A 27,472-nucleotide genomic window follows, 5' to 3' on the forward strand; every position below is an offset into this window, starting at 1 on the left:
CTTGTAACTACCTTTTGAAGTATTGTAGAGATGAAAGGTAGTTTACTGAGAGGTCTGCAGTTTGAAAGGATTTCATTATTTAATCCTATTTTTAAGCAATGGTATGATGACTGCCTCCCTGAAGCTAGGGGGAACTGCATTTTCTGAAAAGGATGCGTTATTATAGATGTTATGACAGGTAGAAGTGACTCCAAGTATTGATTTGTCAGACAAATGGGGAGCGGATCCAACTCGCAAGACTTGGTTGCTGACTTTTTGATGATTAACTCAACATTGTCTAAAGTTGTCAGATCAAAGGGAGTCAAGTGTTCTCCAGTGAATTTCAAATCTACTCTAACGGTACATTTATCTGACTCATGAGCTTTTTTTAACTCACCTGAGCTGAAAGCTCAAGTGAGCTTTTCTGATCACCCGTTGTCCGTCGTTCGTCCGTCTGTAAACTTTTCACATTTTCAACTTCTTCTCAAGAACCACTTGGCCAGAAAAGCTGAAACTTATGTGGGAGCATTCTGGGGTAGTGTAGATTCTAAATTGTTCAAATCATGACCCCCGGCGTAGGGCGGGCCGCAATAGAAAATCCAAGTTTTACATTGAAATATATAGAAAAAATCTTTAAAAATCTTCTTCTCAAGAGCCACTGGGCCAGAGAGGTTTAAACGTAAGTGGCAGCATCCTGAGTTGTGTAGATTCTAAATTGTTCGAATCATGACACCTAGGAGTAGGGCTGGGCCACAATAGGGAATCCAATTTTCACATTGAAATATGTAGTAAAAATCTTTAAAAATCTTTTCAAGAACCATTGGGCCAGAAAAGCTGAAACTTATGTGGAAGCATCCTGGGGTAGTGTAGATTCTAATTTTTCAAATTATGACCCATGGGGGTAGAGCGGGGCCACAATATGTACTACAAAGGGGGGGGGGGAATCAGGTGAAAAATAGCAAGGCCAAAGTTACTCAGGTGAACGTTGTGGCCCATGGGCCTCTTGTTCCTTTTCCTTATCTTGGTTTTAATAGCTTCAAGAGTTTTGCAAAGTATGAGTATTACTCTTTCTCACAATTAATTCTCTTTTCATCTTCATATAAAACTTTTTATGTAGTTATGTTTTCAAACAACTTCTGTTATGCGTGTTAACTGGTTTTTATTACGAAACTTTAGTTTCTTTAGGAAATGTTTTAAATAAAACCAGAATTACTTAGACTTTTTCGTCATTCTACGATATTTCTTTTGAATCATTGATTTTATCCTGACATATTTCAACATTAAATGTGTACTCCAGCATTATCCCTCTTTATCTATACTAGGTGGCTAGTCAAGCTTTGATATGACTGACACGACTTCGAGATTTTCAAAATACTTTTTTTTTTTTTTTTTTTTTTTTTTTAGAAATGTTAAATTCTTAAATGCTCGGAGACATTTCATGTAACTGGTATACTAACTTTTTTTTCAATATTATAATTTACGTTTAATGAATATGTCATGCTGAATTAAGTACATGGTTGTATCCAATCATGCAAGAGTGTACATTCAAGTATATAGGCTTTAGATTAATACCATAGGCAGGAAAAGATGCGATTAAAATAAAACCATCGCCGAGATAATATTTAGTGTAAATTAAATTATCACATCAGTAATGACCGCTTTGTACATGTGTGTTCTGTGTCTTATCAAATATCACAATCTGAGATTCATGAATTTGTTATTTAATAAATTCGAAGTCTATCCATTCTATTCAAAGTAATCGGTATAAGAAATTCTTTTTTTTTTCTTTATTTAAGTACTTTTTGAGAAATACAATTTGTAAAAGCAAATATTGTGAAATTTGTGGCCCCTATTGTGGCAAAATAAACAAGCTCTGAATTACTTTTCATGGACCAAATGAAAAAGAATAATTTAATATCTTTCAATTTTGTTGATATTATTCATATGTACGTATATATATTGGTAAAACGTATTTATTTCAAATCTGCGATGTTGCCAAACAAAGAAGACACATTATAAGATTTTTACAAATTTTAATAGATTTTAGATAGCACTGATTCCTGAATTTAGCCTCTTTTTTATGCTTTAACCAACTTTAAAATCTTGAAATGCAATTTTGACTTCATACTTTTAATTTTTATGCCCCCGTAATCGAAGATTTGGGGGCATATGGTTTATGCCCTGTCCATCCGTCCGTATGTCTATCTGTAAGTCTGTTTGTCCGCAAAAACTTTAACCTTGCTCATATCTTTTGATTGGTTGGAGCTATGACTTTCATAAATCCCATGTGTATTCCTTGTAGCAAGACCTTTTTTGGGTACCATTATATTTGACCTTTTGAACTTGACCTTGGAGTTTGACCCACTTTTACGAAATTTTATAAGACTTTAAAGGTCAAATTCATAGAAAATAGAAACACTTGTAAATGATATATGTTGTAAATAATAGTTAAAAAGAGGGAATAACAATATTCATAAAGTTTTAAACCTCGCTGGTTTTTTTATTTACCTGTTTAAAAATCGCTAAAAACAACGTTTATCAATCGAGTTACTTCTCCTTTTTGTGACGTCATAAGAGACAATCATCATCAGAAACTGATAATATATAGTAATATAAATATAGTATAAGTAATATATAGTAATATAAATATAGTATAAGTAATATAAATATGATATAGTGCTCTCGATTATCTTTAAAAATGGCAAATTTTAGGGAACGGAGATGTTGATATACATGTACCAGAGGTAGATCCCTCAGTTAAGAATAGGCTCTACATGTTTGAGCCAATCAAGGAAAGTACATGAAAATGATTATTCTTCTTCGACCAATTCTGTGTCGTCCGAATGCTCCAGGCGCGTAGCTGCCTAGTAGATATGCAGATACGCAAGTGCGTACCCCCCCCCCCCAAAAAAAAAAAAAAAAAACCAAGAGAGAGGGAGAGAGATCCGAAAAAAAAAAATCATTCCCATCCAACAAATATTCGTGCTTCGAATTATTTTGTGTCATACTGTTTTGATTTGAATTTTAAATTATCATGACTCTTTAATAAAATTTGAAATCCTTTATTAAACCATTGCAAATCATTCATTGATTTGTAATTGTTCTTTAATACATTGATTTTTATAAAAAAAAAAAAAAGATCTTCGAGAAATTAAAATTCAAACGCATCGTTGAATGATATGATCTATAAATATATGATTTAAAAATTAACATTTAGTATATATCCGTGCTTTTGATACTACATGTACATGTCCAATAAGTTTCCATGAAAGTATTAAATTTGCGTTAAAATAATAAATATTACTACGTCTTTTACTCTGTAAACAAAATCTACATGGCATAATTTTTATTTTGCCAGAAAAGGAATGAAATAACTGTTAAAAGACAGAAGTTTCTGTGCCTTCAACAGCAGTCACTAGTTAGGGGTGGGGTGGGGGCATCCCACCTCCCCCACTTATTTCCAGACCTTACCTTTTACTATTGAAAATGTTATTTGAAAGGGTGATTGAAGCGTAATTAAATCATCAGACATGGTAATCTGGTAATGTATTAATAAAATTTTGATTTTTGAAAGTTGGAGCCTAACACTCTCACCTCCCGACCCCCCTGCCGCTCTCTGCGTACACTTCACTTCCATTCTGGCTACGCCATAAGACACTTTCATTAAAAAATATTTGAAAATCAATTACATCACCCTAATATATTTTTTAGATTAAAGAAAAAATTAATATTCAACTATCTATTCTGATTTCATGTGGTAATTGTGTGGTAACTGTGTTACGATGCCGACAGCAAGAGAAAAAAATGCTGCAGAAAAACAAATATTGTGTACAGTAAAATTGAGAAACAATCACTTTGTATAATATCCAAGGAAAATGCTTTGCGTACAGGCAGGAAGTATCAAGGTAGGGGGTGCTCCCCTGACTTTTTCCTAGAATTAATTTCTCTCACTTTTTTCTAGAAGTATAATTTATTACTTTTTAAATTTTCATGAAAAGATGGTAACAACCCCTCCCCGTTTTGTCACAGTGAGGTCAATTTCCCACACCTCAATATATCCATTTTTTTAATAAGAAAAAGACTACCCCCTCCCCACCCCTTTTAAGCTTTTTTTTTGAGTTTGGATTTTTTTCTTTTGGCTTTTCAAAATTTTTATCAATAATCTTTTTGGCTTGTCAATTACGCCCCCTCCCCCATTCAGTCTGCCCCCCTCCCCCCCCCCCCCCCTTGGCTATTGCTTCTTTCACCATGCTAATTTTTTTCTTTGAAAGAATAACATTTATGTACACAATGAAAAAACAACATGCAAATGGTATTTCCTTAATCATTTCCTACTCTACATATATGTCGCTTACCGCATATTTGTCGGATGGGTATACCAGCGCCTCGGGAAGAAGTGTCCGAAGAACAGATGAATTCTGGTGCGCAGGCACCAGCTGACGAATTGTTACTGTATATACCCCCATCCCCACGCGGTAACTTAGCAAATATACATAAATTCCTTGTCTATCATACCAATACTTCGATATTTGATATCATTTTCCGTTTTTCAAGTTGTAGAGATTGTTCCTTTACGATATATCAGCCATTCTACGAAAGAAGGACCAATTCAGGGTATAAAACATGAAAAAAATATTCTTTCAAATAGCAAATTGAACGTCATAATTCTTTAAAGGACATATCAGTGAACTTGGGGAAAAAAAAGAATTGTCCACAAATCTGGTATAATAGTTAACTTTTTACATCAATTTCATTTTACCATTGATTTTATGGTAATGTAAAAATGTTTTATCTTTAATGGAAAAACATTCCTGAACTGACAGACAAGGAATTCATGTATATTTAAAAGTTAAATTCTCAGTAGGAAAGGGGGGGGGGGCAATGTATACAAACAATTCGTCAAGTGCCTGTGATCTTGTCTACTACTCAACTGTAACGCAAATCCTAAAAACCTTGCCCTTCAAACAGTATTGCGGCTAAAACCCAAACTGACAAACTAATATACAATATAAATTTGAAATAAAACCAAGAAATTCGTGAGTCGTTTTATGTTTAATAAAACTGTAAACTGGTCATGTAAAATGTCGCTCACATGGCGTCGCATATTGATTGGGTTCAATACCATCTTAAATTTAATGTCCATATTTTCCTCAATTTCGGGTACTTAGGAAATAAATATATACTCATATCTTGTTTTAATTTATTGGTACAGTTAAAAGCGCACATCGATGGCAACATATCGCCAACAATAATGTTCCAAACCCGGCAATAAAGTTTGTACTTTCTATTTCTCCTCTCTTATGACGTCACGCATAAAGGGAGAGAAGCGATTTACAATAAAAGGTCCACTTGTCACACAGGTAAATTTAGGCGACGATTAGTGATGGGAATTGGTGACAAAAAAATAAACAGACTATATAATGTTATTCATATTGTTCCAAAGGCTGATAATGATGAATAATTATGAATTTTAAAAAATATATTATACTTGACCTTTAACCTTGGTCATAACTTTTGAACAGTTGGTGCTTGGGCTTTCAAACCTCACCTGTGCATTCCATGTGACAAGGCCTTCCTTTAGATAGCACTTTGACCCTTTGACCTTGGAGTTGACCTACTTTTGAAAAACTTTATCCTTGGCTATAACATTTGAACAGTTGGTGTCAGGGGGTTCATACTTCACATGTATATTCCTTGTGACAAGACCTTCCTTTGGATACCAACGATTTTGGCATTGACCCTGACTTTGGAGTGTGACCTACTTTTAAAAAACTTTATCCTTGGCCATAAAATTTAAACGTTTGGTTCCAAGGCTTTCACATTTCATGAACATGTGTATCTCTTGTGACAAGATCTTCCCTTGAGCACCATTTGATCTTGACCTTGACGTTTTACTTACTTTTAAAGACTTTAAACTTCGCTATTACTTTCAACGGTTGGTGCTAGGGTTTCATATTTCACAGGTATATTCCTCGAAAGAAAACATTTCTTTGGATACCAACATTTTTGATCTCTTGTCCTGAGGTTTGACTTGCATTTGAGACCCTTTGCCATAAGCTGCCATACGGGGGCATCAGTGTTTCACAAACAAATCTTGTTTTTTAAATAAGTGGACCTATTGTGTAATGTGACTGTCTCTTACTGTCTCTTTGTATAACATAACGTACCATAGCAAAGCATGTCGTTACTTTTTTTAGGTCACCTGAGTTACTCAGGTGACCTATTGCTATCTCTTTTCGTCCGTCGTCGTTCGTCGGTCGTAAACTTTTGAACATTTTCAGCTTCTTCTCTGGAACCAGTGAACCAATATCAACCAATTTTGGCACATAGCATCTATGGGTGAAGGGGAGCAACGAGGCCTGAGGGGTGGGGCCAAAACGATCAAAATTAATGCAATCTTTAAACATCTTCTTCTTTACTCCTGGACATCATGCAGTCAAACTGTTGGCATTATTGTATTAAGCATTGTGTCTTCTACTTAAATTTTGAAATTCATGGCCCCTGTGTCAGGGGTTCTGGTGCTAGGGCGCGGCTCTGTTGACTATATAGTGATAATGCATCATTCCTTAAAAAATCTCCTCTGCTCCTGGATATTCAGCAAACAATCTAAATGCATAGTTATGATGAGCAAGTGTGTCTCTTCCAAAATTGTGAATTTCATGGCCCCTGGGTCAAGTGTTCTGGTGCTAGGGCGGGGCTCTATTGATTATATAGTGAAAATGCATTATTCCTTAAAAAATCTTCTCCTCTGCTCCTGGGTATTAAACAAACTGAGTACACAGTTATGATGAGCAAGGATGCCTCTTCCAAAAATTGTGAATTTCATGACCCCTGTGTCAGGGTTCTGGTGTAAGGGCGGGGCTCTATCGATTATATAGTGAAAATGCATTAATTCTTTGAAAATCTTCTTCTCTGCTCCTGTGTATTAAACAAACTTATTGAGTACATAGTTATGATGAGCAAAGATGCCTCTTTCAAAATTGTGAATTTTATGACCACTGGGTCAGGGGTTCTGGTGTTAGGGCATTGTACTGCCTGTGAAATTTTTCTCTGCTTCTGGGCATATCGGAGGCAAATTGAGTAAAAGTTTTAATAAGCAAGGGCATTTTTACCAGATTTTTGAACATCCGGACCATTTGGTTAAGCGTTCTGGTCCTCGGCAGAGCTCTATTAATTTGTATTCTAGTGAGAGAAGTTATTCCCCTTTTCCATTCACCTTTGATAATTAATCACTGTAAATAATGCACTTGAAAGGTTAATAGAATAAGATGATTATGCAAGAATTTTTATTGTATAATACAAAGAGTACTTCTTACATGTAGTTTTAATGATCAGGTCGACCTGTAAATAATAGATAAATAAAAATGAGACAAAAATAACTTATCTTATTAAATGTTCTTCAAAGACCATGAGAGGTCAATGTAAGAGGTTTTAGTATGGTAATAGTACAGAAGCATTAACAGTTTGTTGATAGTCTGATTGGTGATAGTGATTAGTGGGGGGCAAATTAGAACTTTATTTATGAGTTTATACTGAATACTAGACTAATTATTTTGTTGATCCTGATCTTTCTACTTCTCTTCCTTTTGGGCAACAAAGCTTCATCTATCATTTTTTAAATACTCTATGGATCCTCTAAAATGTTGTTTTATACTCAGATGACCGTTAAGGCCCTTGGGCCTCTTGTTTTATTTATAAATATATATTTTATACAAAAAAGAAGAAATTCGACACGAAATTTTTGAGATGAAAAAGAAAAAAAGAAGCAAAGCAATAAATGAATAAATAACAACACATAAACAACTTTTCCAAACCCGAAAACTTATTAGGGGAATGTAAGACAAGTCGCTTTCCTTCATATACACATATGTGTTTAAGACTTTCCTCACCAATGTTCAACGGACTACGTGTTTTTACGGGGGAGTGTCCAAGGTCAACTATATAATAACTGGAAATCCCAGGAGAGTATCCTCTATCTCCCTAGTCATGCATGTAATAGCAATCCAAATCATTCCATAGAACAGAAATTGTATGGCATAGCAATGTAAAAGTTCAGCATATAAAGACTGTAGTATTAAAGGAAAAACATGTTTTTAAGATTTAAACTAGAGTACAATGATTAAAAAATTGTCTTTGTACTTTACAGGAAATATCATGTTTTAATAAATGTGATGTTTATTTAGAACGAATGAATTATCTCATCTTTTTTTTCAAGATCCTTGAATGTTTTTATTTTGCTTTACTTTCCTTAAGAATGGGTACCGGTATAAGGTCGACTATTGGCTTTTATTATAAACAACGAGACAAGATAAAGGATTTGGGCAGCGAAATGAAGATTCTGCAATTCCAGGTTAACTCATATTATCGAAAGACTGAAAAATTGATATAGGCACACTATTTTTTATTTTGTGTTTAAAAATAAAGTTGACTCACAGACTTTTGCTTACTATCATTTTTTATGGTGCTTCAAATATTATTTGTAAAATCGTTAAATGTTCATTTGTCTAAAGCGTATATTGTAAAATAACAATTTCAATTCCTGTATTCATTTTGCGGTTGTTTGTAATTACAATTGGGCTTAATTTTTATGGATTAGTTACGTAGACTGAAAATACTGAATAAGTTTTTAATAAAAGACACTCTTCAGTTCGATTTTAACTCGACAGGTCAATTTTATAGGTGAGCAAGTCCTTATTACATGTACGCGTGTGAACAGGAATTTTAAATCGATGACTAGGTTGTTCAACAAACAGTGGGTATTTTTTTTGTTTTTTTTTTGTTGTTGTTGTTGTACATAAGTTGTCATGACCAAATCTGCCCTTGAATGCAATATTATTTTGCTTTACTTTATGAGTAAGAGTTTCGATAAATATGTTTTTATTGCTGTAAAAATAGGAAAAAACGAATTGAACAAAGGGGCTCTTCTATATTACATTTTTTCTGTAAAACTTTTCAGAGAACTCTGAGTCTGTAGAAATTTTTGGGGATGGAGTTGGGAGTGGGGTGGCATCTATCATGAAGATCAAATGCCATTAGAGGAATTCTATTCATCTAATGAGTAAGCTGAATGATTTTTCTTATTGTTGGCGTTCGCTTCGTGATCGAATGGCCCGGGTTCGATTCTCGTTCGCGTCAAACCTAAGACTTAAACGTACATGTAGATAGTGACTGTTCCTTCGACAAGCGCAAGCGCTAGAAGTGAAAGTCACGGGTCTTTCCCGGATGATACCTTATAAACCGAGGTTCTGTGTCACAGTAGGCGTTGACACAATAAAGAATCCTCACTGCTCAATGTCCCTAATTGCCGAGTATAGGTCTATATTTGAAGCCTTCACCGGTATATGGTGACGTCTTTATATAGGTGAAAAATTCTAGAATGGGCGTATAACAACATCAACCAATCCTCTCATTATTGCTATGTATCTGGTCAGTTTGCTGATTTATTAAGCCTTATTCATTTTTTTTTTTACATACTTCAAAGGACTTCCACCTTTACAACAATTGGGGAATTTTGGTAAACCAAGTTTGACACTGGTCAAAGATTTTCTGCTCCATTTAGTTCCTGAAATGGAAGAACATTTCAATTTTTTCAATGATTTTTCCCAATTACTTTTGGATCAAAACAATAACAATTTGAAATGAATATAAGTGCTTTTTAAGGTGGAGATATTTCGCATCGGCTGAAAAAAGAATCACTGATACTTCAATTTCCATCTAAGAATATGATAGGTTATACGACCTTTGTTGTTTTTCTCCTGACATTTATTACACATAAAACATTATTAGTGTCATGAAAACACTGAGTCTCAATCTAATTACAGTGCTACAGTACAGGGGTCGAAATCGAGAAAAACAACTGTTATAAAGAGTTAGCAGGAAATTACTCTGGAATTGTGGGATATGTGGGAGAGATAATTCGCGCCTTAAATTTTCCAGAACGTGTGAAGGTATATTTTCTGTAATGTCATTGACATGTTTATTAGAAGGATGCAATATGGATGAGATAAGTTGATGAGCGTCGGTCAGTAACGATTATTGATCTTTGTATTCCTGATACCCTCCTTGATAACAAAGGAAACTTAAATAGTGCTACACTTTGAGAAATGTAACTTTCATAAGATGATTAAAATGAAATATTTTTCAGGCTTGAAAATTAAATGATAAACAAATTATTTATATAAATCTATAACACAATTTTATTTCATTTTTTTTTTGTTTTAGATGTATTTGGATATTTATAATGCCATACTATCAGTAACTGCAGAGAATGGTCAATATGTGAGTAATTTAATTAGTAACACTTTGATATTCAAAAATATAAGCAGACAAAAAGGAATATACAATAACTTTTCTACTATGTACATCTTCTTTGTAGGCAAGCGTTTCTCATATTATGAACATTTCGTCCGTATTAGAAGCTGTTGAACATGACTTGACATCGAGTTCCTTCTTGGACGATGTATATATTGAAGAAAGAGAAAACATAGGTATATATGCGGAAAATGTTCCTTTTATAACCACCCACACCAGTTTTAGCTAGTTAGGAATCTATTACAATAAATTCAAATCGTCTCAGGAGTCACCAAGTCTTAATATTTTGTTGATCAGTGTTTAACACTCAAGTATTCCATCTTATTAGATTTTTGTTTCATTAACTTTTATTATGAGGAACATATTTACTATAAAGATAAATAATTGAAACAAATATGACACTTTCAAAGTAGAAAAAAGAATTTTGTTATTTGAAGTAAAATTGAAACTTAATAAAAGTGACAAATTATCTTGGGTGCTTTTAGAATGAATAAATAATTTAGGACAGTTTCGTGCAATATTGCCAAATTAACAATTTGGTTGTTATGTTCCAGAGTTGCGAATAAAAACGAATGCCTGGAAGATGGGTTCCAATATCAGACTCGGTGGGAACAAGCCAACTCAATTATTTTCAAAAGGTCATGTAGGAAATGCTGATTTTTTTGAAAACATCTTGATTAATGGTTCTCCCGAAGGTATACAAAATATATTGAAAATTAAAATACATACGTCAATACACAAAGCATCTATTATTCAACATGCTACGAAATATTACGAGAAATATTAATTGAGTTTTAATTTCTATCGATGATAATTGTTGATTAAAATAAATTTTACATGATTTTCATCATAAAAAGATTATAGCTTTAAATGAGGAGCTCTTTAGTTTCACGGAAATAAATTTCAACTGAACGCCAGGTAGAGAGCAGTGGGAACTCTTTACAAACATGATATGTGTTTCAATAAATAGTTCTTCATTTGAATATAATTACTTGTATTTACTGATATCATTTTCAAACGCAACTTTTATATTGGATGTGTAATATAGCGTTACTTTTATTTACCTTGACTTTAATTTCGTTTATTACATACAGCTAACATTACGATAATTGTGATTATTATTGACAAGAATCTGATGGAAAACAGAACGACAGGGTAACTATAACCATGCCTTTTGTATAAAAATTTGATACCTTATCAATAAATAATGTTCAGAAAGTTATACTTATAGATTGCTCTTTTTAAACACATGAAGAAAACAAGACAAGAAAACAAGACAACAGTTAAGTACAATGTAAAATTAAGTCTGAAATAACATATGGTAAGGTTTAATTCATAAAAAATTAGAATTTGTTCAGTCATCTGAGACAGGGTACCGTAAATATCTGTCTATAACTGTAAATTCACATATTTAATTTCATGGTGTCAAATTTTCGTGGTTTGAAGAAAAAATATTCGTTCATGAGTATCATATTTCGTGGATGAAGAATTGTTCAGTAGTTTTGTATATGGCATTTTACATTTCGTGGTGGACACGAATTAGTGTGTTTCTTCAAACCTTGAAAACAAAGACAATTCAATCCACACGAAAATAAGTGATTTAACTGTATTTTTCCCAGGACTATCACAGATGACGTAATAAGGATAAGTCCCGTGTTGTCCCTGTCTGCTTTTAAGGAGGGGGATTATATCAGTCTGGAACATACATTCACACTGCAACATTATGCTTCGATCATTCAGGTGAATGCAGACAAGTATGATTAAATTTACATAAAAATAATCATTAATTTCATTAAGTAGACACTTTCTTTTTGCAAAAACGCGGGAACAATTCTTTGAAAAATTTTATTTGACCGTATTACAATTTTTAGCTTGAGAAGGGATTTGACTTTTCATTGCAAATTACTATATAGACATATTCCCTTTATTATTTTTTTTTCTTTTCGTTTGTTTGTTTGCTTTTATTGTTTTGTTTATTTTTTTCATTTATAAATTAAAGAGTTTAATGGATGAACACTTTTATGTAGGATGGCTACCTGGAAAATGGCACTGTAAAATGTGGCTTTATAGACAAGCAAACAAGGTGGGTTCATTAAATAAGGACATAAAATTACATGTATTGTAATTGATTATCAATCGAATCTGTGCTAAGTTTATTTACATTTTTCTACCTTTCAATACTTACAAAATTGACAACGCATATCATCTTTAGATACCTTTGTAACCACAGGTCATGGTCTTATGACGGATGTGTCGTATTACTCACATCTTTATGGAATACAACATGCTTCTGTAATCATACGACAAATTTTGCAATACTTATGCAAATAAAGGATTTCAAGGTAAAAATAAAGTGGTGTTAGGATGGTAAGTTTTTTTTGTCACCTGAATCCTCCTTGTGACCATCTCTTTTGCTATCGTGTTATCTGTTAGGGTTTTTTTTTCGTCATAGTTCGTCGTTCTCGTAATTTTTTTTAACATTTTCACCTTCTTCTCTAGAACCGCTGAACCAATCTCACCAATTTTGGTATATAGCATCAATTATTACATAATGAAGAAAAAATTTGTGAATTTCATGGTATCCGCTCCACTTGGGATTGAGGGCTAAAACCATAAAAATTAATACTGTATACAGGGAAAATTTCGCCCCCGTTTTATCTCGCCCCTTTCAACCTACTCACGGATGAGCGAATTTAAAACGGTGCAAATTCAAAAAACACAGTATAATTTCTTTAACAGAACTGTGAGTGGGCGAATTTGAAACGGGGCAGCATGACCGTTAATTAAAGGCCCTTTGGCCTCTTCTTAATTTATCTTGAGAAATGGTTGTATAAAGTGTAGAAAAGTCATACATTTTGTTTCTTTGTCCTTATTTATCGGACAAAATGGGAATGAGATGTGTTGAGAACATAAATTTAGCGCAGAATACCCCTGAAACTGTACGATTTCCAAGCAAAACCGATGAACCTGAATCCATTACCACAATATCTCTATTTCTACGAAAAGAGACATTTTCAAGAACTTGTAAATGGCTATTGTCAAGAAAATCCAGCTTTATTACCCGCACAATATTCCTCTTTTCATACTAGTACTTTTTATTTTCATAACTTCCATGCTTCCACATAAGAATGGTTGTGATTTAATGAAATACAAACAGAAAAAATACTGATGAATCTGCATTACATGGCTCCACGAACATTTTCCCTCAATCTTTTTTTTTTTTTTAGGTTGAAAGCATCCATGCTTTGGCCCTCAACATAATAACATATATTGGGTGCACTGTATCACTGGTCACTCAGGTGATAGCCATCACAGTGTTTTCCTGTGTTGGGTGAGTAGTAAACAGATATTCATAGAAAGATGGCTAATTGATTTTGCAATTTAGCTATAATTACCAAAGTCCCGATTAGTAATAAGTTAAAAGTATATTTTCAGATCCTTAAATTCGGAGAGAATTTGTGTACACAAAAATCTGTGCTATGCGATAACTGCAGCACAGTTAGTGTTTTTGATGGGTATCAAAGCAGTTCAAATTAAGGTGAGACTTACTAGTCCCGCTGAGGCGTTTGTCTCTCTCTCTCTCTCTCTCTCTCTCTCTCTCTCTCTCTCTATTTGACTGCATTAGTCTGCACATTTTTATATATCATTTCCTTAGAAGGAAGTAATTTCTGATGAAATTTGAATTCAAATTATATTTTAAGAACTGTCAATTTTGGACATAAAATATAATAATTATGTTGTAGAATTCTCATTCTTTTTTTTCTTTACAGATTATTTGTTCTATTATTGCGCTTTTATTGCACTATTTTTATTCCGCTGTATTTGTGTGGATGCTGGTTGAGGGGTTGCTTCTGTACAGTAAAGTTGTTCAGGTCTTTGGATCTGAAAAGTCCCGGATTGCATATTACTACGTTTTTGGTTGGGGTGAATAAACTTTCTAATTTTAAGACAGAATTATTTAGGGAGAAAAACTTTAGGAATTATTATTGCCTCTGAGAACAATGTAGCCAAATATCCTTAGAACATAGCTGAATTTTGAAGAAAAAGTAATAGTAGTCGTTGTTATATCCTTTATGATCTTCCATGAGTCATTGTAATATGGACCCTTTGATACGTTTTATTTATTGTCTATGATTTTTTAAATTAAAGTAATTCGCTGATGCTAAATTAACTATCTGAAGTGCTAGAATTCATTATATAGTATAAGTATTAGGTGTTAACAAAATGTGTTTGATTGTCTTATAATTTTCATTTGTTCAGGACTTCCTTTGATAATTCTTATCGTATCAGCCACAGCAAATTGGAAAGGATATGGAACAAAACAAAGGTAAATTTTGTTAATGATGTCATTCATGTTGCATATTTTCAAAGATTGTATTCAAGTTTAATCATGATTATGATGTTAATTTGATTTTCTGAGTAAAGTACTTTTTACACGTACTGCACCATGCATCATATAAATCTGTTGGTAAACAAAGACACCATGAATATATTCATTATGAAAGTACTTGAATGACCATGCACTTGATACTACATGTTCGCGCACTTTGTTGCATGAAACCTTTTCTGTAAATGTTATCTTTTTTTGGCGATTCGTATTCTCTTTCTTGATCACCTGATCAATCAGGTGACCTGTTGCTAAATGTTTTTGTCTGACGTCGTCCGCCGTGCTTCGTGTGTTAATATTTGAATATTTACAACTTCTTCTCTGAAACTGCTGAACCAATTTCAACCAGTGTTGGTATATAGCGTGTATGATTGAAGGGAAACAGCTTTCTTGAATTGCATGGTCTCTCTGTTCCTACGGGGCCTGAGGGATCGGGCTAAAATCATCAAAATGAAAACAATCTTTAAAAATATTCCTCTTAGCTCCTGGACATCAAGCAGTCTAACTGTTGGCATGATTCTAATAAATGTTGAGTCCTATACCAAAACTGTGAAATTCCTAACCTCAGGATCAGAGATCTTGGTGATAGACGGGGCTCTATCGATTATATACATGTAGTGAAAATGTATTACAAACTAAGAGCATGATTATGATGAGCTAGGATGCCTTTCCAGCATAAAAGAAACAAGGCCCTTGGGTCAGGGATCTGGTGTGAGGATGATGCTATATTGATCATACAGTGAAAAATGCATTAATTTCTTTGAAAAATCTTTTCTACTCCTTGATGTGAAGCAACAAAGTAAGTCATGGTTATGGTAGTGCCGCTCCAAAGGTTTTGGTATTGGGGTGGGGCTTTATTGATCGTATAGTGAAAATGCATTTTTTTTTTGTTTTTGAAAATCTTCTTTTCTGCTCCGAGGTATTAAGCAGACAAACTAAGTGTATAGTTATGAGGAGCTAGGGTATCTTTTCCAAAGAACTATATACGGTAAGGGCGTATTCCTGCCCCCATAATATTCAAATTTTGAAAATCTCTTGAAATGAGAAAAATGCATATATTGTATAAAATAATCCAAATTAAGACAATATATTATGAAATTGGAAAAATTAGTTGGCTTTTCTTGTCTCTGTGACGTCACAAACTATTTGGATTTCCGTTATTTTTAAAAAAGAGGCCAAAATGCACAGAGTTTGTTCAATTTTGGCTATAGTATTTATAGAGCGCAAGCTTGCTCAGGTACCATATTCACTTATTTCATTGATATTATCAATCTACACATTATATCAAAAGATCTAGTCTGAGCAGACCTGCGCTCGATAATTTCCAATCAAAAAATCGACGTAAAATACGCTATTTTCTCTCAAAATCATTGCAATTTGGAATTTACGTCATTTTATTGACGTCATATCTAACTAATGATGTCATAGTTGATAAAAATATTTAATGCTTTGAAGTCTGCAAATATCCACCTGGTTTAGAGCATAATTAAAGATTTCTCCATCAAAGTTTTATTTTGGGGGCAGATACTGGCCACTACAGAATATAGTCCTTTGTACAATTCATGGCCCTGGGTCAGGGATTCCGAAATTAGGACGAGACTTTATTCATAGTATAGATAAAATGCGTTAATTCTTTGAAAATCTTCTTTATTCTTCAGTATTTAGCAGTCAAACTAAGTGCATAGTTATGATGTGCAAGAGTGCCTCAATCTGGCAAAATTGTGAAATTCATTGCCCCTGAGTCAGGGCTTTGGATCGTGCTGGGTTTACTTTGCAAAAATAAGTTATCTGCTAAAGCACAATTGTCTTGTTACGTTTTGTGATAGAGTGTAGATAGCATTGGCAAATACAGGCAAATTTCTGATTGTTGCTGATTACAAGACTATTTTGTTGATCTCTGATCATCCCGTTTTTCTTGCTCTTAAGTTCCAGTTTATTTGTGTAATTCTATACATGCAATCGATCCTTTAAAGGGATGTATTAAACTCAAGCATTATTGTATAATTGATCCTTTACAGGGTTGCATTATACTCATGTGACCAGTAATCTTGGATCTCTTGTTGATTCTAGGGTTGTCAACGTCTCCAAATTTGCATTTTAATTAATTTGAAGTTCCCATTTCACCACGAAATATGAAGTTTAGGATTATACATGCTACGTTAACTGAACTGACATATGGTGAAAAAATAATTTATGTTTTGTGCATATTTGTACATACATATTTCATATGTAATTTATTCGAATGGCTTATCTAGTTGCTGGCTATCAATGTCGGATGGTACCGTTTGGGCCTTTGTTGGTCCAGCTGTGTCAGTCATTGTTGTAAGTCAATAGTATATTATATTATCCAAAATTGATCAATCCTAAATGAAACATTAATAATGCATCGTCAAAATATTGATATAAAAAAAATATTCTATTTAAAAATAATACTTGAAATTGAAACAGTAAAAGAAAGAATAAAAGATTGTTTGGCACTTGATTAAGAAAGATTACTAAATTAAACATGTATAAAATTTCGATTTCAGAAACATAGCTTATTGCGAGTATTTCTTATGTGATGTTTAATAAAGTAATTAATATGTAAATAAAATGATTTTTTTAGGTAAACATGGTAATTTTATGGATTGTAATCCGTATTATTGTACATCTTGAGAGATCTGATGAATATAGGCAGATCAGGTAATAAGTTTCTTTAGTTTTCTTAGTGCAATATATAATTTCATAAATTATCTATAGTTACAAGAGTTGAAGTTTTCTTCAATTAGTTGAAATTTTTAAGCATTTGATTTTTAGTTAGGATTTTCATTTAACTATACATGTAATAGTTTAGTTTAATTTATGTGACCCAAATTTTTAATGTTAAATTATCACTTTTATGAAATTCGAGCATGAACCATTAAAATGCTTGTTATAACTAAATCCTACTCACCAATTATACCAACGTGAATTTAAATACCACGAAACGTCTTAATAAAGAACACATATACATGTTTCACGAACATAATATCACAAACTATAATAATTAAATAATATATTTATAACTTACAAGTATACTCAAATAAGTGACCAGACTAAGAACTTAGTACAATCATGATTTGCAAAGTCTGTACATGAGTAATCTAGTGATATAATTCAGTATGCTAATGAATTTAAAAAAAAAAGAATTTTAAGATTTTCCTGTTACTCCCCACTAATTACTACTTAAACCTTGCACTTAATTACAAGAAAAAAAATCACTGAGTAATTTAGCATTTTCCCCAAAAATTTTAAATTATGATAAATATATATTAGCAAATATTAAATACATACCAATAAGATACAACACACTTCACAAGGATTAATCATAAAATTCTCAAATACACAGTACCATATGTTGCGATGATAATTTGTTTTTCTCAGGAATGTCTGTAATCAATTTGTCAATCTGAACGAAATCTGGGTGACATATTGTTATTGTCCCACTTAATGTTGTAAGAAAGAGTTCTAGCAGATTGCTCAGATAATCTTAATAAAACTTCTCAGTAATAATCAGCAAACGTAATTATGCATGTTACATTCAAAATAGCCGCCCTTGGGGAAGGTCAGGCCCCTAGACCATAAACCGAGAACAGACTTAAGTCAGATATTCAAACCAATATAACTTTTGAAATAATTTTGGTGAAACAAAATTTTTATCATATATTTGAATTTAAATGTTATATAAAAGTGTCAAATATTAAGCAAATACAAAACCTAAGATATTAAAAATCAAAATTTTGTCTTAAGGTATGTCACTCGTCAGCCTTTTAGAAAATTTCAGTCAGAACCTCTTACTTAAAAACTATTTATTACAATTCAATCTTTTTAACATATTTAAATTAAACAATGTAAAACGTTCAACACTCAATTAAAAAACTGCTCAAAAATTCATAAAGAAGCAAGATTTATAGGGGACTATTTCTTGTGGTGGAAGGATATTTAGCAGAAAATTCTGCAAATCTACACATTTATAAAAATTAATATCTTGGAACTTTAGCCTCACATACTTTTACTCAGAGAATATTTTCCGTTAATTATAATACGCCTGGAATATTAAATATAGGTCTCAATTTATATTTTTATAACAAAATTTACACCTTCGCTCAACAAACTTTGCCAAGAATTGAAGATATATTAAGGAAGTCGAGATAAAATTTACAGTTTTTTGCCAGAAAATCGCATATTTTGACCAATATTTCAAAATTTACATCACTGACCCCAACTTTTTCTTTCATTATTTTAAAGTACTCGATACTTTTGACCGATCAGCACTTAAGTCGTAAAAAGTTTGATACAAGAAATATTCTATTGCCTATTTAGATTTTTAATACCCCAAATATGAGACTTTTTTAGTGCAAAAAGGTCACACAATAATTTACGCGCATTAATTTGCATGATTTGTTCAATGATAAATATTATTCAAACTATTTTACTTAAAATAAGATTAAGTTTCTTGCCATGGTTACATCTGATAAAATATGATAACGGTTAAAGTGATTAACCAAAGAGTTACAATTTAAGTACAGAAAGGTCAACTTAATTGTACCATAGCTCAGTTTAATGCACACTGACCCCCCATTTTCTCTGTGATTTTGAGTCATACTATACGAGTACTTATCCAAAATATACTTCTCAAAAAATCCTTCATATAACAAATTTCACAAGTGACATACCTTAAGTCTATTCTCAGATTATGGTCTTAGGGCCAGTTCGATGATTTAGCTACTAACTGATTGCAATAGCAATGTTTCTAGTTTTATTTTTATGCCCCCGTATCGAAGATTCGGGGATATATAGTTTTTGCCCTGTCCGTTCGTCTGTCTGTTTGTCTGTCCGTCTGTCTAGCTGTTTGTTTATCTGTTTGTCCGCAAGAACTTTAACCTTGCCCATAACTTTTGATTGGTTCTAGCTATTGCTTTCATATTTCACATGTGTAATCCTTGTGACAAGACCTTTCTTTGGGTACCACCATATTTGACCTTTTGACCTTGGAGTTTGACCAAGTTTTGCAAAATTTTACCAAACTTTTACCTTGGCTATAACTTTTGAACAATTGGTGCTAGGGCTTTCATACTTCACATGTGTAATCCTTGTGACAAGACCTATCTTTGGAGTTTGACCTACTTTTGGAAAACTTTAACCTTGGCCATAACTTTTGAACGGTTGGTGCCAGGGCTTTCGTACTTCACATATGTAATCCTTGTGACAAGACCTTTCATAGGATACCACTTTGACCCTTTGACCTTGACCTAGGAGTTTGACCTACTTTTGGAAAACTTTAACCTTGGTCATAACTTTTGAACGACTGGTGCTTCGGCTTTCATATTTCACCTGTGTATTGACCATTTGACCTTGACCTTGATGTTTGACATATTTTTGAAAAACCTTTATCCTTTTCCATATCTATTCAATGGTTGCTGCTAGGGCTTTCATATTTCACAGGTTTATTCCTCGGGACAAGACCTTTCTTTGGGTACCAACATATTTGATTTGCATTTTAGAAAGTTTAACCGTTGCTTTAAGTTGCCATACGGGGGCATCGGTGTTTCACAAACACATCTTGTTTTTCTTGGTTTATCATAACATTTTCGTTTCAGGTCAAGTATCAAAGGCGCCATTTTCCTTCTTCCTCTCTTAGGTTTGACTTGGATATTTGGACTCATGGCTGTAAATGAAGATACAATCATTTTTCAGTATCTTTTTGCTATCTTTAATTCGCTACAGGTAAATACACTTTTGTTTTATATAAAAACAAAACAAAAAAAATTTTGTATAAAAAACAAATATATATATATATATATATATATATATATATATAGAGAGAGAGAGAGAGAGAGAGAGAGAGAGAGAGAGAGACATGCATATGTTTCATTTCTCAAACTAAATACCAAAGGCAAATGTAATTATATGCAGTAATTTCACCAAGGTAAATGCAAAAAAAAAAATGCTTCGGTTATGCTTTGACATTGTAAAATTAAATGAGGTAAACAGCTTTAAAAGAAATTCAAACAATGATTGCAGTTTTATATATCATTTTTTCTCTAGGGATTCTTCGTATTCTTATTCCACTGTGTCTGTAATTCAGAGGTAATCTTTAATTTTAAATATTATTGAGTTCAAAATATAAATAACAAAATATTTCCCTCGTTGTTCTTTAAACTGTGTTTTTGTAGCACGCTTCATGTCTGTTTAATCCTAGCTGTATTTCAAATTCAATTGTTGTTGACACATAAATTAAAAAAATTGTTGGTGTTGTGCAAAAGCTGATAAATGTGATATGATTTATATCTTTCATAAACAATTTAAAAATATCGTCAATAAAATTAGCCATTCAGAAAATAAATCCAATTTCCTCATAAAACTTTCCAACCGAGAATATAAAATGTTTAAGCTGATCAAATCAGTCTGTATTCTGGCGTTTTTGAGCATAGCCATTATTTCACTCTGTGCATTAACTATAATTTTAGCTCATTTAGGCCAAAGTTTCAAATAAGCATACTCTTTATTGAAATATGCCTGGCTTCACTGGATGTCACCCCGTCGCCTGTCGACTACAATCTTCTTCAATAATTGAGAAATTTCTTCTTGGCAAAAAGTGTCACTGGGTAAAGCGAATTTTAATTTATTTCATACAAAGATCATTTTTCAATTCATTGGTGGATAATAAAAATTGCAAAACTTACATGTAAGAATTATATAAAACATTTTTTTTTTATATAAAACCTTGTTTGAAATACCGAACCTAGGTCAATATTGGGTTTCATGAAGGGTTCAATACCTAGCATGATAAAATAAATGAAAAAAATTCTTGCTAAGAATGACGATTTATATCAGAAAATTAAAATGCGATGCCATTTTTCCCTGAGAGAGGAATGGAGTAAAAAGAAAACACTTTATGAATATCATTTTCAAGAACGACAATGTTACATCTTAAGTTTATTTGTTAATACCTTTACAAAGGCCAATTTCAAGTGTCACGAAGGATGGTCATGAACTGATTCCTAAAGTTGAGATTTTTTTCTTATAAGATATAAGAAAATTCCTATAGGGATGTTGTGCCAGTGAACACTTAAGTTTTCAGTGTCAACTGTCAAGTCTATGTGCATAACACTCATATATTGAATAAATTTACACTTTCTATTTTATTATAGTGTTTGTAAATTCCGGAGACAACTGTCACTTCTTTCAACTAACTTTCTTTAGGTTAGGCAGGCACTTCAGAGATTAAGAGAGAAACGCATTTTGTCAAAAGGAGAAGTAATCACCACTTCGGACATACCAACTCAGACTGTAAGTCGAATTTTTTGAAACACACCATTGTCAAAATCTGAGTTGGATAAATGTTAAAGATATGTCAGTTTAATTTTTAAAATAGGACGATCAAAGAAAAGGGAAAAGTTTTGCAGAAATCATGAATTTATCTTTAGAAATTGGGTACTCCTTGTCCCAGTAATACTTTGTATTGCTACATGTTCTTCATTATAAAACAATAAAATAAAAATTGATAAAGGTTCATGATAAATTCTACATATTTACTTTAAGAAAGAACATCCACTGAACTCATCTTTGTATGGGGGAGTGTTTTTGCATTATATATGGCAAATTGTTTGCAAATAACTGCAAAACTTGGCGATATGACGCAAAATATTTGCGAATAAAGAAGAAACATTTATAAATAAACACACGCTTTTGAAATATAAAGCGAATCTTAATTTTTCGATCAAAATCGAAGTATTAGTGATATATTCCGAAACATGTAGTGTGTTGACATACAACTTATTAATCAAGAAGTTACATGTTTATGCAACTTTTTATGTTCGATTTCTCTATTATTTTATAACATGCATGTATAATAAATGAATTACTATATGATTGAATAATTCTTTGGTCTCTGATTGGCTCGAATCAAATTTTGTAGAAATCATACTAAGCTATGTTCGCCCTGCACGAGACCTGCCAGGTGAACATAACATTTCATTTAGATCAAGAACTTCCAAACTGATAAAGTAGTTATGGAAAGTTATATTCAGCAGCACCCTAATAACCTTCTAGCTGAACATAACATTTAATTTTCTACATTGGACCAAACTTCTGAATTGATACAATTGGTGGTGAAAAGAAATAATACGTTCGACCAAACTTCTGAACTGATACTATTGGTTGTGAAAAGTAATTTCACCCGACTTCTGGATGAACATACCATAAACATTCTCGAAATATAAGGTGTGACAGACGGACGGACGGACGGCATGTTTACATGTTGGTATTCATATCTTGGTTGGCAGTACGAAATGGTTTACCAATGATACCTTCCGCGTTTAAAATTATGTCGCAAAGATTAGACATTGAAGTTTTCTGCCACAAAAATGAGCTCAGTAGGTTTTAGTAAATATGGTATTTTGTATTATATCAAAAATGATTTTAAGAGCAAGATTGCAGTCTGTTCTTTTTCAAATATTATGACTGAAGAAAGAACTGAAAATTAAATGATAGACAAGAACCCGATATTCTGTTGTATTCTTTTGATACTTTGTTTATTTACTTTTGGATAAAACAGCATTTTTATGTTTGATTTGATAGGATGCGTCAGTTTCAAAGGAAGGAAATATCCCAAGACAAAACTCTAGACCAGTCAAACATTACAAAACATATCCACGTGTTCAAGTGACTTCATTAACGCACGTGAATAGCAGAGAAGGCATTGAAGCAGAAGGTAAATTTAAGAATATTTTAATAATAATCAATAACTACTCTACCATGATTAATTTAACATGAGTCCATAACATTGTTAATACAGACCTATTAGTTAATCTGACTTAAAGTTGCAAATTCCGCGTGTTATGTGAAACAAATCTTATTAGAAAATCTAATCCATATACAAAACATTAATTAATTATCTACAATAACTTAAACAATATTATAGCTGACGTTTTAAACGTTTAAAAAAGGTTCTTTAAAAAATATTTGTTTCGAGCTATAATTTTTTTGATGAGAAATGGTGTTTTTTATTATAAAAGATGATAAGCTGTTCATTATCAGTGTGAAGCTACATGTATGTAAGCAAGCTTTAAAGATGCAATTTTATGATTTTAGTTTGAAATCTCTCAATGACAGCAAAGTGTTTCGTTTTCCGATATTGACTTGTTCTCGAATGCAAAATCTATTTCAAATGAATAGTTAATGCGATAGCTTTGATAAAAAATACAAACATGGGTTACATAATGATTGAGACGGTTTGCAAGACAGATGGCAAAATATGAATAATGTATATAATAATTGATAAAGAGAAAAGTGATCAAGTGTTTACCTACTCACGAGTCCTTGTCAAATAAAGTGTCAAATATCTATTGAGTATATGCATTTACTCTGATAGAAGCGACGAAGTGATTCGCCAGGGAACAATAACAATAGATACGAGAACTATACTTTTACCTAATAATAAAAAGGGAAAAGATGCCATTTTGCACTCTCTTTAGACATTGCCCAAGTTTTAATGGTAATCGCGGATATTTCTGATTATGCATATTTATATGTTTACACAATGAAGTTAATAAAAAAAAACATCTGAGAATATCAATATTTTGACTGGTATACATAAGATGCATATAAATATTTTTAAGGGCATTTATTTTCAATTATCAGCGACCATTTCTAAAGCATTAAATGAAGTTATAAACAATTCTAATGATGAACGTAGTTTTCCCTTTTTGTGTTGATGGAACGATTGTATGTTGTTTAACGTCGAATTTTCGAGTTTTTCACTCAAATAGAGTCTTCACATTATACCAGTGAAGGGCTTCAAAATTAGACCTTTACTCGGCACCCAGGGCCATCGAGCAGTGAGGGTTCTCTATCGCGCCAAAGCCTACCGTGACAGAGAACATCGGTTTTTAGAGTCTCATCCGAAAGACCCGCAATTTTAACTTCAAAGTGCCGAGCGCTTGGGGAAAGAAAAGTTGCTACCTTTTCTATAGACTAGGTCTTTCGCGGCCGGGGCTTGGACCCAAATTTTCCGATCACGGGACGAGAGCTCTATTGGCAGAACTACGTGACATGTATCTTGTATTGATAATCACATACATATATGTGAAAGAAAAATCTTTATTTGGTACGCGTGCTCCTGAAGCAATCGTCCGCTTGCATAAGGTACTTAATTTGGAATAAAAACTGCTAATTGATGGAACGATATCAATGTAATGTCTTGCTTTTTTGTAGAAAACATTTCTTCATAGGGGAAGGACTATGTACAAAGAATTTGCTTTAAAATAGGACGCTTTATTTTTATGATATATGATTTTTTTTCGTTTATTGTAGTCTTATTCAATCGTATATGATGTTTATTATTTTTTTCTCTTCTTTATAATTAAATTTTAAAACATCTGACAGAGTAGTGAAAAAAAATGTCGTTTTAATATTTTGATACGAACACTAATGATGAATGTCCAAAATCGAATGAATACGTTCAAGCCAACATATGACTTTACATGTATATGTCAAATAAAATGTTCCTGATTGATACATTATTGCATTTGAAAGCGCTAATGATATAATTGAATCATTATAGTACAAATTTCGACTTTTGCATTTCTCTTACCTAACAGAAACAATTACTGTTTTGCAGGTGGCATGAAACTTGAAGACGTTGACCGTGATAACGAGCTCGTTTTCATTTGAGGGAAGCTGAAAGTTTTTATGTTAATGAGGAAAACAATGTTTTCAGTCGGGGATCTGAAAATCAGATTAAATTTCCATCGATTAGGCAAACTATATATATTTAATATTGTTATGTTGTAACAGATAACTAAAGATTTTTGTGATAGAAATGAAAATTGAATATTTCAAATAAAGCATCTGCAGATGAACACTATTTATTTCAGAATCCAACTTGATGTATAATATTAAATTAATCACTTTTTGATTTATTTCTGTTTCACAACTGAGAAATAAAACTAGAAAGAATATGAATTCATCAGATTATTATAATATTGTAATTACCGTAGAGCACATCAAAAAAGTTTTTCTTTAACAATTTGTATTGTGAAAGATATTTGAATAGATAAACATTGGTAAAACAAGATGTGTTTGTGAAACACTGATGCCCCCGTATGGCAGCTTATGGCGAAGGTTAAAGTTTCTCAAATGCAAGTCAAAATCCAGGCCAAAAGATAAAAAATGTTGATACCCAAAGAAAGGCTTTGTCTCGAGGAATATACCTGTGAAATTTGAAAGACCTAGCTGCAACTGTTCAAAAGTTATGGCGAAGGTTAAAGTTTTTAAATAAAAGTCAAACGTCAAGATCAAGGTCAAAGTGGTTGGTATCCAAAGGAAGATCTTGTCGCAAGGATTACATATGTGAAGTATGAAAGCCCTAGCACCAACCAAACTCCTATGTCAAGGTCAAAAGGTCAAAGTTGTTGGTATCCAAAGGAAGGTCTTGTCATAAGAATTACATATGTGAAGTATGAAAGCCCTAGCACCAACCATTCAAAAGTTATGGCGAAGGTTAAAGTTTTTCAAAAGTAGGTCAAACTCCTAGGTCAAGGTCAAAAGGTCAAAGTGGTTGGTATCCAAAGGAAGGTCTTGTCATAAGGATTACATATGTGAAGTATGAAACCCTAAGCACCAACTCTTCAGAAGTTATGGCGAAGGTTAAAGTTTTTCAAAAGTAGGTCAAACTCCAGGTCAAGGTCAAAGTTGTTGGTATCCAAAGGAAGGCCTTGTCAAAAAAAAAAAATACACATGTGAAGTTTGAAACCCCAAGCACCAACCGTTCAGAAGTTATGGCCAAGGTTAAAGTCTCATAAAATTTTGCAAAAGTGGGTTAAACTCCAAGGTCAAGGTCAAAAGGTCAAATATGATAGTACCCAAAGAAAGGTCTTGTCACAAGGAATACACATGTGAAATATGAAAGTCATAGCTCCAACCAATCAAAAGTTATGGGCAAGGTTAAAGTTGACAACAGACAAACAGACAGACAGGACAAAAACAATATACCCCCGGGATCTTTCGATCCGGGGGCATAATAAAAAAGAGCATTGTGAAAAGCAATGATGTGACATTTTTTCATTATTTAGTTTTTTTTCGACTTAGAGTTTGATTACATGTACTATTTCTCCCTATCTTAGTTGATTGAAGGTACAAACGCGATTTTTCAGTAATCACGAAGGTCATTTTTCTAAAATAAAAACAAGAGGTGTTTGTGAAACACTGATGCCCCTGTATGGCAGCTTACGGCGAAGGTTAAAGTTTTTCAAGTCTAAATCCAGGCCAAAAGATAAAAAATGTTGGTACCCAAAGAAAGGCTTTGTCTCGAGGAATATATCTGTGAAATTTGAAAGACCTAGCTGCAACTGTTCAAAAGTTATGGCGAAGGTTAAAGTTTTTTAAAAGTGAGTAAAACATCAAGGTCAAGGTCAAAGTTGTTGTATCCAAAGGAAGGACTTATCACAAGGATTACATATGTGAAGTATGAAAGCCCTAGCACCAACCATTCATAAGTTATGACCAAGGTTAAAGTTTTTCAAAAGTAGGTCAAACTCCTAGGTCAAGGTCAAAAGGTCGAAGTGGTTGGTATCCTAAAAAAAGGTCTTGTCACAAGGATTACATAAGTGAAGAATGAAAGCCCTAGCACCAACCATTCAAAAGTTATGGCGAAGGTTAAAGTTTTTCAAATGTAGGTCAAACACCTAGGTCAAGGTCAAAGGGTCAAAGAGGTTGATATACAGAGGAAGGTCTTGCCACAAGGAATACACATGTGAACTTTGAAACCCCAAG

At 32.8% G+C, this 27,472-nt stretch overlaps 1 protein-coding gene and 1 long non-coding RNA gene across 2 annotated transcripts in view; both read left to right on the plus strand.

The window, feature by feature from the left end:
• LOC133180430 (uncharacterized) overlaps positions 1-25,514 on the plus strand; it is a 36,924-nt gene extending 11,410 nt beyond the window's left edge. The window contains exons 9-27 of the mRNA XM_061314959.1: positions 9,801-9,926; positions 10,201-10,257; positions 10,355-10,466; positions 10,845-10,985; positions 11,385-11,445; positions 11,910-12,036; positions 12,318-12,373; positions 12,521-12,632; positions 13,518-13,621; positions 13,726-13,828; positions 14,061-14,214; positions 14,551-14,617; positions 16,933-16,999; positions 17,283-17,359; positions 20,296-20,422; positions 20,744-20,785; positions 21,902-21,988; positions 23,279-23,411; positions 25,320-25,514. Coding sequence (XP_061170943.1) covers positions 9,801-9,926; positions 10,201-10,257; positions 10,355-10,466; positions 10,845-10,985; positions 11,385-11,445; positions 11,910-12,036; positions 12,318-12,373; positions 12,521-12,632; positions 13,518-13,621; positions 13,726-13,828; positions 14,061-14,214; positions 14,551-14,617; positions 16,933-16,999; positions 17,283-17,359; positions 20,296-20,422; positions 20,744-20,785; positions 21,902-21,988; positions 23,279-23,411; positions 25,320-25,372 — 1,806 coding nt within the window. The 3' untranslated portion in view covers positions 25,373-25,514. The remainder of the gene's footprint in view (positions 1-9,800; positions 9,927-10,200; positions 10,258-10,354; positions 10,467-10,844; positions 10,986-11,384; positions 11,446-11,909; positions 12,037-12,317; positions 12,374-12,520; positions 12,633-13,517; positions 13,622-13,725; positions 13,829-14,060; positions 14,215-14,550; positions 14,618-16,932; positions 17,000-17,282; positions 17,360-20,295; positions 20,423-20,743; positions 20,786-21,901; positions 21,989-23,278; positions 23,412-25,319) is intronic.
• Positions 10,208-10,979, plus strand: LOC133180553 (uncharacterized). Its single transcript, XR_009720360.1, has 3 exons — positions 10,208-10,257; positions 10,355-10,466; positions 10,845-10,979. It is a non-coding gene; the product is annotated as an uncharacterized LOC133180553 (long non-coding RNA).
• Positions 25,515-27,472: the final 1,958 nt, after the last annotated feature.

The sequence above is a fragment of the Saccostrea echinata genome, unplaced genomic scaffold (assembly GCF_033153115.1).
Source record: "Saccostrea echinata isolate AGI-Se365-2 ecotype Australia unplaced genomic scaffold, CSIRO_AGI_Sech_v1 ptg000006l, whole genome shotgun sequence".
NCBI lineage: Eukaryota > Metazoa > Mollusca > Bivalvia > Ostreida > Ostreidae > Saccostrea > Saccostrea echinata.